Here is a 12389-nt window from a genome sequence, read left to right as displayed (position 1 = left end):
GAAGTGCTACACACACTCAAAGTATAATGAAGTGTATGAAGGAGATATTCCAGCTTCTTAATTTGAAATATCTTGTTGATAATGCCAAATTTTGCTTAATGTAAAATAAATGCTAGGAGTATAAATGGACACAGAAGATAGCTTTGCATATTACTTGTAGGGTAAGGGGTAAAGTAATACAACACTCTGAAATTCTTACTTAAACATAAACACCTAGGAACAGAGAAAGTTTAGTTTTTGTCAGCACAAGGTCACAGCCATAATGTCTGCACAGATTCTGGTACTGTGTCTAGGGTTCATTAATCAGACACATAGTCCAAAACTGCATGATGAACAAGTGCTGTGAAACACAATTCAATTTTAAATTGTTTAGTGATCCTTGAGAATCACACACAGACACACAAAATCAAAAATATTTACTAATAAAATGCTTTTCCCTATGAGAACAGCAAAAAGGACTTACATGCCATTGATCAGGACCTGGACTGGGCGGTTGTTGACGTGTTTGTCGCTTTTGTGTCGATTCTGAAAATTGGATCAGAAGGTTAAAAGGCTTTTCCGGGAAACCAAACACACAGGAGCCGTAGGCAGTTCATTAACATTTCAGGTTTCCACCCAGCTGCCTGAATGGGTCAGGCAGATTAGGGTCACAACTGAGTCATTGTCCAGCACATGTTTATGGCAGTGACACAGAGCATAACCAGACTGCAAAGGGCAACAGGCTTGCTCTTGGAGAGAAGAAGGAAGGTAGAGCCTTACATGTCACTTTAGCACAGCCCTGACTCAGCTGGCACTGCTCCCACCCACCTCAGTCTGTAAACACCAGAGAAATTCATTCCTCTGCTCTCATACGGAAAGCGGCCACTGATACTCTGGCATTGCTCCATTGAACATCAAAATCATTTTAATAATGAGAGAAAATCAGATGCTAAACTCAATTCTAATATCACTCTGTGAAGTCAATTGGGTTTTTGATCATTAGCTCTGATGGCAGCAGACTTTGGCCGAGCAAGTTTGAAAAATCATAAGTGGGTTGAGCACTTGCTTCCTACCAATATTTTTGCACCTACATTGTACTAGATGACAGAGGATGAGTTTTCCAAAGTGGAAGGCTAAGAAAATATTTCTATGCGTGCATCCAGGCATATGTATGTGTGATCACATTTTCAGACACGCTGAGCAGTTTCAGAGAAAGTCAGTGGAGCTGCTGGCCTGTTCAGCAATTTGGAAATTCTAGCTCCTGTTTCAGTAACAAACCATAGATTCTGGGGACTTAATTTCAGACCCCATCTGAGTGCCTGCCACCAGGTGAGTTTAAGCAGTTTATTTCAGTTGCTGTGCTGAAGAATCACAGGCCAACTCCAAAGTACAGGTCAGAAATACAGATCTTACAAAATCATCAATGGCGTCCTTGACTCCTGATACAGCCAGCACCAGCACCAGGGGCACCACTGTTGTAAACCAGGCCAATGAGGAAATCTGAGGAATCAACTGTAGGAAGAAAAGATCTGAGTTAAGACATTTCCTGACAGTTCTGAAAACCACTGCTTCCTAATCAAGCTGCAGACAACATTTTTCTATGATACCTGAATATAGAATAAAGACAGAAATGTAGCTCCATCCCTGATATGTGGATCTCTGCCCCCCTCCAAAGGTGGTAGAGCCAGGGACCCCATGTTTTCTGTCCAAAACAAGCCATAATTTAAGTTAGAAAAATAGAGCTGTCAGAAAGTGTAGTGGGTTGCTCTTTATTATTGTTTGCAGAATTGGGATTGTCAAATCCCTAGGATATTTCTTTGGAAGTACTGACATGGCAAGCCCACTGTGACAGACTCAAGAGCTATCTGAGCAAAACCAGCTGTGCAGAGCCCTCAAAAGCTTCTGTTCTTTGTTTCAGTAACTTCTCACATTTTGCTGAAGTAAATTTTGCATCAATGGACAATGCAAGCTGTTGCCAGAGCTGACCTTGCTCTCCCTAGCAGCACAGCTGCTTTTGTTTCCTACATCTTTAGCAGTGAGAGGACCAAAGAGTTGAATGCGATTCTCTAATGTTGTCAGTCAAGCAGAGGGAAATGTCTCACCCCCACACAGTTCTCCCCTTCCTCTAGAAGCACAGCACTAGGGACAGAAGCAATGTGAAAGCAGCATTAGTGTGTCCCTCAGTTTGGATCTGGGAAGTGTCAACTCCACGTGCGTTGTGAAGTTACATTTCTGCACTGTCATAGCCCAGATCCTACAGGCACCATAGCCCAGCTCAGCTGTACAGGCTGCAACTGCTGCCTTCTCACCTCCCTTGGAAAATGCATGTCCCACTGCTCTGTGACAAAGGAGGGGGAGACAGAGTCCCCACAGCCTGCCCATCACATCCACTCTTGATGCAGGAATAGTCCCGCAGGGATGCAGTGAGGAATATATAGACTAATGCCTGCCCTCTTTAGGCTACCTTGATGTAAAGAAAAAGCTGTGTGCTTTTATATATAGTCAGCCTTAGATGGCCTAGCAAAACACACAGTGGAATAATTCAAGGCAAATACTTTGAAATACTATGAATTTGACAGACAAACAGCTAGAGTGCAGTACAACAACGCAGGAACTGTGCTCTCAGCTCAGCTGGAAAGGCACCTCTCTTGAAAAATATAGATGCACTACAATTTCAAAAAGTCATTCCCTGCAAATAAACAAAAACGATTATGTGTGGTTTGCTGAAGACTTAACCACATTTCACCTATGCTTTTTTGAGCTGAAATTGTAAAAAAAAAAAAAATAAGCATTTGAAACGGGTTATTTTCCAAATTTGTGTGCAGTGAAATGATCAACTTTAAAACATTAAGCTTGAAACATAATCAAAATTATACCCTTCTTTTGATAACGTGTGTTCTGATATGACTCAACAATGGCAGAGTACACAGCAAGGTGCAAAGGGGCAGAAATCCTGATATCAATTTATCCGGTGCGTTCAGCTTTCAGGGTATCATTAGCAGCAGTGATGAGCAATGTGCAACACAATGCCATTGCAATCCACAGGGCTCAACAGTGCTGCCAGTGTCTGACACACTCCATACTGGACACCTTCCTCACCCTGGAGAAGGGAGCAGCAATATCCAGCTTTATGCAAACTAGCTAAAACCTTGAGCCTTCCTGATGTTAACTCCTTCCTTCCCAGGAAAAAACCACAGGTTACAAATGTGGTGTCCTTCTTGCTGTTTTCATTTGTGAGTGCCTGTGGAATTTGCCTTAAAGTCTATGCATAAGAGACAACTTGGCTTTATACTACAGTATGAATAAGTAATACAAATCTGAGGACAGCCAGGAGCACTCAGAGGTAGACACAAAGGGATAGTAGCGCAGTGCATGAAAAAGTTGCACAATTTGTTGAAAACTAATTAACTTTTTTCCTTCATTTAGTTCAAACCCTCATATCCAAAGGTAAAAGAGAAAATTGCTTTTTTCTGCCCTGCTTTCTATGTACTGTAAGATTTTCCTAAGATGTTAATTCACACCAGGAATATAGCTTGCACTTCATTACTCGTGTCAAACATAGACTGGCTTTGATAACAGAGAACAATCTGCTGGAACCAGCACAGTGATTTCATACCTGCAAAATCAGCAAGAAAAGGAAGTAAGCATTGGCTATTCGCTGAAACTGCTCAAACAGGTTGAGAGGCAGGAAAGTGAAGAAATTGTATTTCGATGTTTTAATTGAATTGTTCTGTAGGGAAAAAAAAAGAAAATAAGTAGGATTGGTAAAACAGGAAACAAAATTACAGTACAACACATTTCAACTGTGTCTTACTTGCTTATATTTAGCAATAGCATTGTTCCCAACAGCAGCTCAAAAAGCGTTTCCTTTTCCCCCACACAATCATGCCAAGTCTGGATAAACAGAGAATTCCTCTTGGAATGGGTGAAAACATGATGCTTGGCTTATGCCAGTGCAGCTGCAGGTAGATAAACTTGTATGTTGTTGCTCACAACATCTTCCCTTTATTAATAGTCTTCTTACTTACACAGTGCACAAAGAAAATTGAGAATTGTAACCAGAAGACAACAATTTTGCTGTTAGCATCTACAAAACAGGGTTGGAAAACACATGCCAGGTCAACCATCCGTAACTTGGCTGATGATTTGAAATACTCATTGGCTGGACAGCCCTAGTGGAGGTATACGTCCTCCCAGGAGCAGAATATGACATTATTATTATCATTTTCAGCTCATTCAGCAAACTTTCAGCTCAGCAGCTTCAACGGGTGGCTTGTTTCTGTTCCACAAAAATCACTTGGATCTGGTGTTGTGCAAACGGTCACTAATACAAGAACTCACTCTTTCAGTAAGTGAGCTGCAGCTCTGTTCCCTATTTCCAGTTTCCTTTTCTAATTTCGGACAGCCCCTCCAGCCACAAGAAGTGGTTGCTCCCCAGTCTGTCTTTTGCAAACCACAGAAAGACCTAAGCTTGATATTGCAGAACAAGGTATTTTTTTCCCCAAAGATGAGAGTAGTCTGGTCCAATATGTGCCACCAACCCAACAGGCTCAATGCATTCTACTGACCCACCAGCTGCTGCTATCCCTTTAGTTTTCAGGTGCTAGACCATCTTTTCCTATGATGTTTAACAGCCTCTGGTCCAGGTTTAGTTCTAAAAGGATAAATCCCCCTCTTGTCAGAACATCTTAAATTTTTCCCTCTAGAAGCTCTCCAGACAATGCCCATTAACCCCCTTGCAGGGAACCTAAGGTGTGACAGCACAAGGAGGCAGATATGAAGCACACCTGAATTCCATAATAAATATGCTGGTTCAACAGCAGAGAAAATAGTGATTGCGGTATTTGTAATAGCCTTTAGATATTGCTAAGCTGGTGGGAGGACAGAAGCTACTAAGTATGAATCACAGCCCACTCCTTATCCATGCATTAATCCGGGATCTCAACATCTATACTGACATGCATCAGCATGTTTCCAGCACTAAACTAATTATTTCAGGTTACCACTGAAAGGTATGTGTGGGGGGGAGCTATTCCATTTTAGGCAGTTACTGGATTTCTCTACCTTCAGGCACACAGTACAGAGTATGTTCTTCAGCACTGAAATCATGTTTTATCCCTTGGACAAGCCAAATAAGTAAATCTCTAAAAGGGCAGAAATTAAAACAGCCTTCATAGAAGAGCTAGCCAAATCCTCCTCTTGATTGCACTCCAACAAGAAAAGATATTTATCAGTGATCAGCATATATACAATATTGCCTGTCTCCTGGTATCATGCAGCTACCTGCAAGTGTGGTTAACTCTGTCTATGCCATGACATGTAGTTAAATTTGGTTTATTTCAAAATCCTTAACCGTAGGGTATGTGTCGCAGACAGGCTCCATAGACAATGCTGAAACAGAAGCAATGGAAAAACAGCATCCTCTGCAAACCCAGCATACTAGGAACTGAATTGCTTGACAATTGCTAGACTATGTGCCTGACTGTGTCCATCAGGCACATAGTCTAGCAGATTTTTGAATAAAAGCTGGATCTAAATAAAGAAATCTGCCCACTATTCTGAGGACAAGTATTATGACCAATTACTTAAAGAAAACCACAAGATTATTGTTACAGGAAAAAGTAAATGCAGGGGACTTGACCTTTGTGCGTCAACAGATTTCAGAGGGTTACATATAACATGGGAAAAACTACTCAGTAAACACTCAGATAAAGTTTATAGATCTTTGCCTGCAAAAATCTCAGAAGGGAATAAGAAAAGAATGGGAGTGGTTTATTTCAATTCCTGACTTCTATTTCTGTCCATTAATTACGTCAGGAAAATCATTGAATGAACCACAGCCATTCATTTTATTTCCTATTGCCATTAGGCATGGTAAAAACCCCAGACATAACAGCTTCCACATGCTTAACTGCAGGAATCTGGATAACCAGTGTTTTCTCCATAGCTGTTCAGGATCACTATATTGTTGGGCATATACTGTCTTTTGGGACACTAGGGTACTTTAGACCTGAAAATAAGGACGGGGAGTATTATCATGGATCTTCTCATTATTCTAGAATCTATCATTAAAATTAATCACCAGGAAAAAAAGAATTTGTAATTACTATAAATATTTCTAATTCAACACATAACTTGTTCATGGACCTCAGGGGCTAAAGGTATATCAATAGCAAAATATAACGACAAACTAGAGAACACTTCAGCCTTTCCAAATCAAAACTCTGCATTCCCACATCACAGATACAGCTGAAACACTATGCAAAGTATCATATAATGCTAGAAATACAGAATGGTTTGGATTGGTAGGGATCTTAAAGGTCATCTCATTCCCACCATCCCTGCCATGGGCAGGGACACCTCCCACCAGACCAGGTTGCTCCAGCCTGGCTTTGAACACTTCCAGGGATGGGGTGCCCACAGCTTCTCCAGGCAACTTGTGCCAGTGCCTCAGCACCCTCACAGTAAGTAACTTCTTCCCAATCTAAACCCACCCACCCATTCCTTTGCCCTGTCTGCTACATGCTCTTGTAAAAAGTCCCTCTCCATCATTCTTATGGGCTCCCTTCAGCTACTGGAAGGCCACAGCAAAGTCACCCAGCCTTCTCTTCTCCAGGCTGAGCAAACCCAATTCTCTCAGGTATTGATTATGTTTTCAGAAAATACTGCAGGCTGCATGCTTTGACAGCTCAGGCTCTTGGCCAGCTACAGGGAAATCTCAGTTGGCCTCTGCTCTTGATCTTCTGTGACGCTTAACATCATCAAACCCTGTCACTCTTTTAGAGCTGGACCAGAGCCTGACTCTGGGGTGGGAGGGGTGCTACGGGAGCCTGCATCACTGCAGTGCATTAAATAGTCCACATGCAGCCATCATTTCACAAGTAATGCCTCTAACACATCATCTGCCTCACCGTCCCCACACTCTGCCTTCAGTGGGGGAGGCTCCCATAGAGAAAAAGTAACAGAGAAGAATAATCTTTGTAACAGCAATTAGGTATTGAGAGGTCTTACTGAAACTTCTGGTTTTCCTATAGATTCGTGAAAATCAACAGCTGAGAAGAGCAGTTCTATGGGCTAAGCACAAAAATGGGGATGAGGAGCCCTGATCTGCCCTGGACTTCTGGTTGTGCGAGGGCAGTCCCTGCACGCACCTGTGTCCTAAATGAGCAGGTCTGAGCGTGGTTACCCTCAGTCAGCCTGGAGCTCTCCAGATGCAAAGCTTGACACCAGAGCAATGTTGTCTGTGGGTGAGGGATTATTCTCATCTGCTCTTTTCAGGGGATAGATTCACACCTCCTGGAGGTGTGACTCCACCAAAATGCTGTCCCTAAGAATAGCGCTCATCTCTCCACAGTTACACAAGTCCAGATCTGGCGGATGAGCTGTTACTTTGGGGGTGTTTTCAGAAGCCCGCCTGTGACGTCCAACAGCAAGCAAAACTCAGCAGATGGCTCCTACCTTAGATCGCTGAGCAAACAAATCATCTCCTTGCCATAAAAGTCACTGGAAATAAGAGACACTGATGCTTTGTGGCTAGATTACAGGGGCCAAAGTGTATGGCAAGGTATTGACCCTCTGAATTTATACCCCTGGCTCAGTGACATAATAGTTCCCAGCAGCTGGACAACCTAGCCCCAACTAAATTTTAGCAAGATTTTGCTGACCCCACAGGGAGGTGTTATGCCACAAAACTTGGCAATTCCCTTGGTACTTGTGTAGCACAGACCAATGGAACAGCTGAGCAGCAGAAAGGTCTTTCCCAGGTGTTTTGGTAAAGCCTCACCAAGGAGGTAGCAGAAGTGCAATTCCATGGCACTCTGTTTAACTGCAGTGCCATTGGAAAGAACACAGAAGCCATAAGCAAAAATGTGACCACAGGGCTGTGAATGTGCTCATGAAAATTTTTAATAAGCTCATGTAACAGCACATATGGTGCCACCAAGTCTTTGTTTCACAGGGAGCATGGAACAGTCAGACCAGATCAGTTTTAAGACTCCCAAGTTCACTGACTTATTCCTGATGGTAAGCAACAGCCTCAGCTCAACAGAAGACTGATAAAGGCCAAAAGGACGTGTGATATTAATCTGGTCCCTGTAAAAGTCTCTGTAAAAAAGCAAACTCCCAGGAGTAACAGATCGGCCAAACACTAGAGATAAAAATTCCAATTTCCAAAGCACAGCTCTCTTTTCTTCCCTTTTCTTTTTTTTTCCCCACAATTTTTCTTTTCTTTAAACAGAAAAAGGACAGGAATGTCTTGCATATGTAACCCCTTGACCCTCTCTTGACAGCATTAATGAAGTGAGTTCCAGGATCTCATCACATGTTGGGTATGCCATGAAATTCTGTAGGAAAGCGTGATCACTGCTTGTGTTTTCCTATGTTGTTCCTTCAGTCTGGTGTCACCCCATTACTGAGCAGTAAATCATCAGTGTGGTGAGTGTCCTTGTCATGGCGGTGCACAGGGTTGGCATGGCTTGGGAACCTCATGCCATTGCTCACAGACAAGCCAAGCACAATACCTAAAGGTCTTGTCTCTCGGGCATCCCCTTCAACAACACTGTGCTCTCCTCTGGCTCGGCTCAGTACCTGAAGCTGCTGCCTGTTAGGAAGGAGTAAAGAAGGGGAGGGCAGACCACTGCTGAGTGGTGCAAAGGAGACAAACTCCAAGCCACTGTTTTGTTTTCATCATGCTTTCACACAACAAGACTCCCAACCAGTGCGACAGCTGTATTCTCTCCATGAGACTTAATCTGATGAAGAGTGGAAGACTTGATCCAAAGGAGTCTATGGACTTCAATGAAGACCACATCTGGCACAGCTCAATCTTTATGTGCTTCTCAGGGGTCTGATATGCCTTGTGGACCTTGACCTCACCTGGTGTCTCCAGCCACCTGTCTCCAGAGCAACTGTCTCCAAGCCCTGTCCAGAGCTCAGGAGTTCACTTAAGCTCAGCCAGAAGCCTTGTATCCTCACCTGAGCTATGCTGTAGAAGTTCCCATCTCCAGACTGTCATCTGTCCTAGTTTCCCAGATATATCTATCCAGTTCTACTTCCTTGATGGACCTTGGACCTCTGGTTTGTCTTCAGCCCGGTCTCTCACCACTTCTGTCTGGGCTCACTAGGAGGGCCCTGGACCTGGTTCATCACCTCACTTTGTCTGCAATGGTCAGGATGGACCCCATCACCAGCATCCTGCCCTGTGCCTGACATCCAGATGCTGCAGGGCTGCACCCTGGTCAGTGAGAGTCCTGCCTGAGCTGGGATCACCTCCACTTCCAGCTTGCCCCCTCTCGAAGTACAGCCCTGCTCTGGCTGCTCCCTGACAGTGCCTCAAGTGCTCTTTAGATGGACCCAACTTACACCTTACTAAAGAGCAGTGCAGGTTGCTGATGTAGCTATTCCTCCAGGGACTACTGAGACCACTTTTCACTTCATCAGACCACACTCCCTTCTGCCTTGAGTGTGAGGGACACTGGGAAACATTTGCAGGTTGAGACGGGAAGAGAGAGCAGCTGGTGTCACAACCCTGACCATGCTGATAAGATCCTAGAGGATCACCCACCAGGCAGCCTTCTGAGATCAAAGCATGCAAGCAGAGGAGGTGGAGCAGAGTCTGAGCCACTACCAGAGCTCCCTGCTCTCCAATTAAATTTCAAACAGATAAGAACCCAGCTGCTGATCCAGCCCAGGCAATGTGTATTGCCTATAGGAAGTTATATACATCCCTCCTATTTCAGTAGAGCTTTCATCAGGTGACCCGAGTCCAAGCAGCCCCCTTGCTGCTGGTCCTGATGAAAGAATGCTGGCTTGACCCTGGGTCCTGATCCAAGATGAAATTTGTCATTGACTCACAGGCCCTGCATTTCCTTTCCTATTGTCTGAAAGCCAATTTCAAAGTTGTTTTCGCAGCCCTCCATGACGTCCCAGTGCAGCTGTGCTAGATTCCAATGTGAAAGCAAAGAATTAAAAAAGTAACTAGGATCAGATCAACATTAAAAGTCTTCAGAAGAAATTTTACTCTCAAGAGTATTGATGGAGAGCCCATCATGGTGGACACACAGAGGCTGTCCCCTCTGTAGCTGTGTTGGGGTGAGTGCACACAGATTAAGTTGTGTTAAAAATACTTAAATCTTGCTATACCATATCTGCCACCCTGCTTTCCATTTTATTTCAGTCTTTACATAGAACAAACCTCTTTCTGAATTCAGGAAGGATCTTTCTGTCTACATTGTGAATAAACACAGGATTAGGGCTTGACTTTTAATTTTTACTGACCTATATTGAGCCCTTTTATGTGCTGCTCTAAGTGCCTTTTCATGCCACTCATTCACACTTGGTTTCTGAGTCATTCCTAACTAATTTTGTGAGCTGGTGGGTAGTGTTCATACCTTCATACTCAGCCCTTCCAGTTAACTGCACAGCACTTTGTTTTAAAGTTTGTTTAATTTTTCTAAGCCTTCTGATCAACTACTGAGGCCTCATGGCTGGAGAAGTGTGGCAGGCAGGGACACAGTGCAGTTTAGCATCTCCTGTGTTTTCTGACAGCTCGGGGAGGGAATTTGCCCTCTGAAGTCTCCTGCAAGTTGTAGAGTGATGGAGGTGGACATGCCCTTGCATGCAGTGGCAGACATGGCTTTCCACGTTGCAGTATCAGGTTCCTGCAAAGCTGGTTTGAGCCATTCGGGAGTCTTGCTTCATACCAGGAAGGCCACCTTTCAGCAGCTGCCAGAGCTGATGTCAGACTCCACACACAATAGAGTTTTTCCAAGTCTTTATCAGTTCGTCTCTTCTCCCTTCACAGATATCCCGGAGACTTTGCACCGGCAAGGGACAAAGTCCCACCACGAATAGGGATATTCAGGGACAACACACCCACCTCTGGTTGTACTCTCCCGCCTCTCTGCTCTTGCTGTGATAAAGAAGGACAAAACACCTCTGTACCTTTGATCTATGCCTACATAATAGAAACTGCCCGTTTAGTGAAAGGCTCAAATCTTCACAGCAGGTGGGACAGAAAGCCTGGCCGCAGGAGTGTGTCAATACACAACATCTAGACTTGCATTTCCCTTTCTTTTTCCTTATTGGCCTTTCTCAGCAACTGCCTCACCCTGAAGAAACATTTACCGCCTCACCTAGCTTTGTTGCAAGAACCTGTTCTATAGGTTTTATGGCTAATGTGGCCTTAAGTTACCAAGAAACCTGAAACGCAGTCCTGTGACTTTCACTGTCTAAAATAGTTTTAAAGCTTTGTTATATTGGTGGGTTTCCTTTGGATCTTAGTGGTCCTTTCACCCTGAACCACATCCTAGTGCTTAGCAGAGCGACCCCACCATGATGAGACAAATCTGAATTTGAGGAAGGTACCCCAATGTAACACTTGCCTCGAAGAGCTAACTTTCAGGAGCACTGTAGATATGTTAGGGGAGGATGCCAGGAGACTATCTCCCTTTTTGTCATTTCCACATTCAGCAGCCATCTACAGCATGGGATGTGATGTAAGTTATGAGCAAGTTTAGTTCTTTTCATACACCATAGTAATGTGGAGTTAATAAACTGAACTTTTGCGAGGACTTGTTGGAAATAAGCAGCCCAGGACATGATGTGCAGCCCTGTACCGTTTGGGCAGTACTTGCACCACCACCTAAAGTCTGTTAGTACCTCACCATCCACTTGCCACTTCAAGGCTTGGCTCTTTGTGGGCAGTTTCCTGGATTTCCTAAATCTCAGTTTACACAGGACTCCAGAAATCATGAGCCATACCTGACTAAAATGAGGGGCATGATTACCAAAACTCACTGCCAAGTTTTAACACATTATACTGAGCTGGCTTTTTGGATGCTCTTTTATCACCTAATCACAGGCTTACCGAAATTCTGAAGTGTTCTCAAAGTTGTCTACTTAATTGTGGCTATTTGCAAATCCTCGGGTACAATCAAGCAATCAGCTGAGAAGCACTGTCATGCAAAGTCAGTTTTCTGAACGGCTTTTCACAGAATTAGGCACGGAGCCAGAAAAGCTGCTTGCTCCCTGTACCCTGACATAACTTCCCGTCTCCCTCCTACTTTCTTGTCCCACTACTGCACATTGCAACCATTCAGTGGAAGATGACAAAACCCTAAGCAGTGGCAATAACCATCGCAGCATGCTACTGACAGGTTGTGTGCAAATCAAGTTCACTTCCCCAGTCTCAAATCACCAGTCTTGATAAGACATTCATGCTGCATAGTACTTCCCATATACTAACTGCCATACATTTAATATTCAGGACACATGCAGCAGCTCTGGACCCTGGGACTCTAACCCATGTTCGTGGCTCCAAAGCAACCACTGAAAACCACTACCACTGTGTTGCCATCAGTCAAACCTGCTGGCAAGTCATACTGTCCCCATCAAAAGAAATTAGTGTTCTA

General features: G+C 43.9%; 1 protein-coding gene across 1 annotated transcript in view; it reads right to left on the bottom strand.

Annotated features, from left to right (window-relative positions):
- The window catches only part of LOC121335569 (phospholipid-transporting ATPase ID-like), a 71338-nt gene that overhangs the window by 38335 nt on the left and 20614 nt on the right, over positions 1–12389 (bottom strand). The window contains exons 4-6 of the mRNA XM_041403853.1: positions 3596–3709; positions 1393–1491; positions 464–525 (exon numbers count right to left, since the gene is read on the bottom strand). Coding sequence (XP_041259787.1) covers positions 464–525; positions 1393–1491; positions 3596–3709 — 275 coding nt within the window. The remainder of the gene's footprint in view (positions 1–463; positions 526–1392; positions 1492–3595; positions 3710–12389) is intronic.

This window comes from Onychostruthus taczanowskii, unplaced genomic scaffold (assembly GCF_017590055.1).
Source record: "Onychostruthus taczanowskii isolate IOZ18803 unplaced genomic scaffold, ASM1759005v1 scaffold204, whole genome shotgun sequence".
Classification (NCBI taxonomy): Eukaryota; Metazoa; Chordata; class Aves; order Passeriformes; family Passeridae; genus Onychostruthus; species Onychostruthus taczanowskii.
The sequence above is the reverse complement of the archived record's forward strand: the minus strand, read 5'-3'. Positions and strand labels throughout refer to the sequence as shown.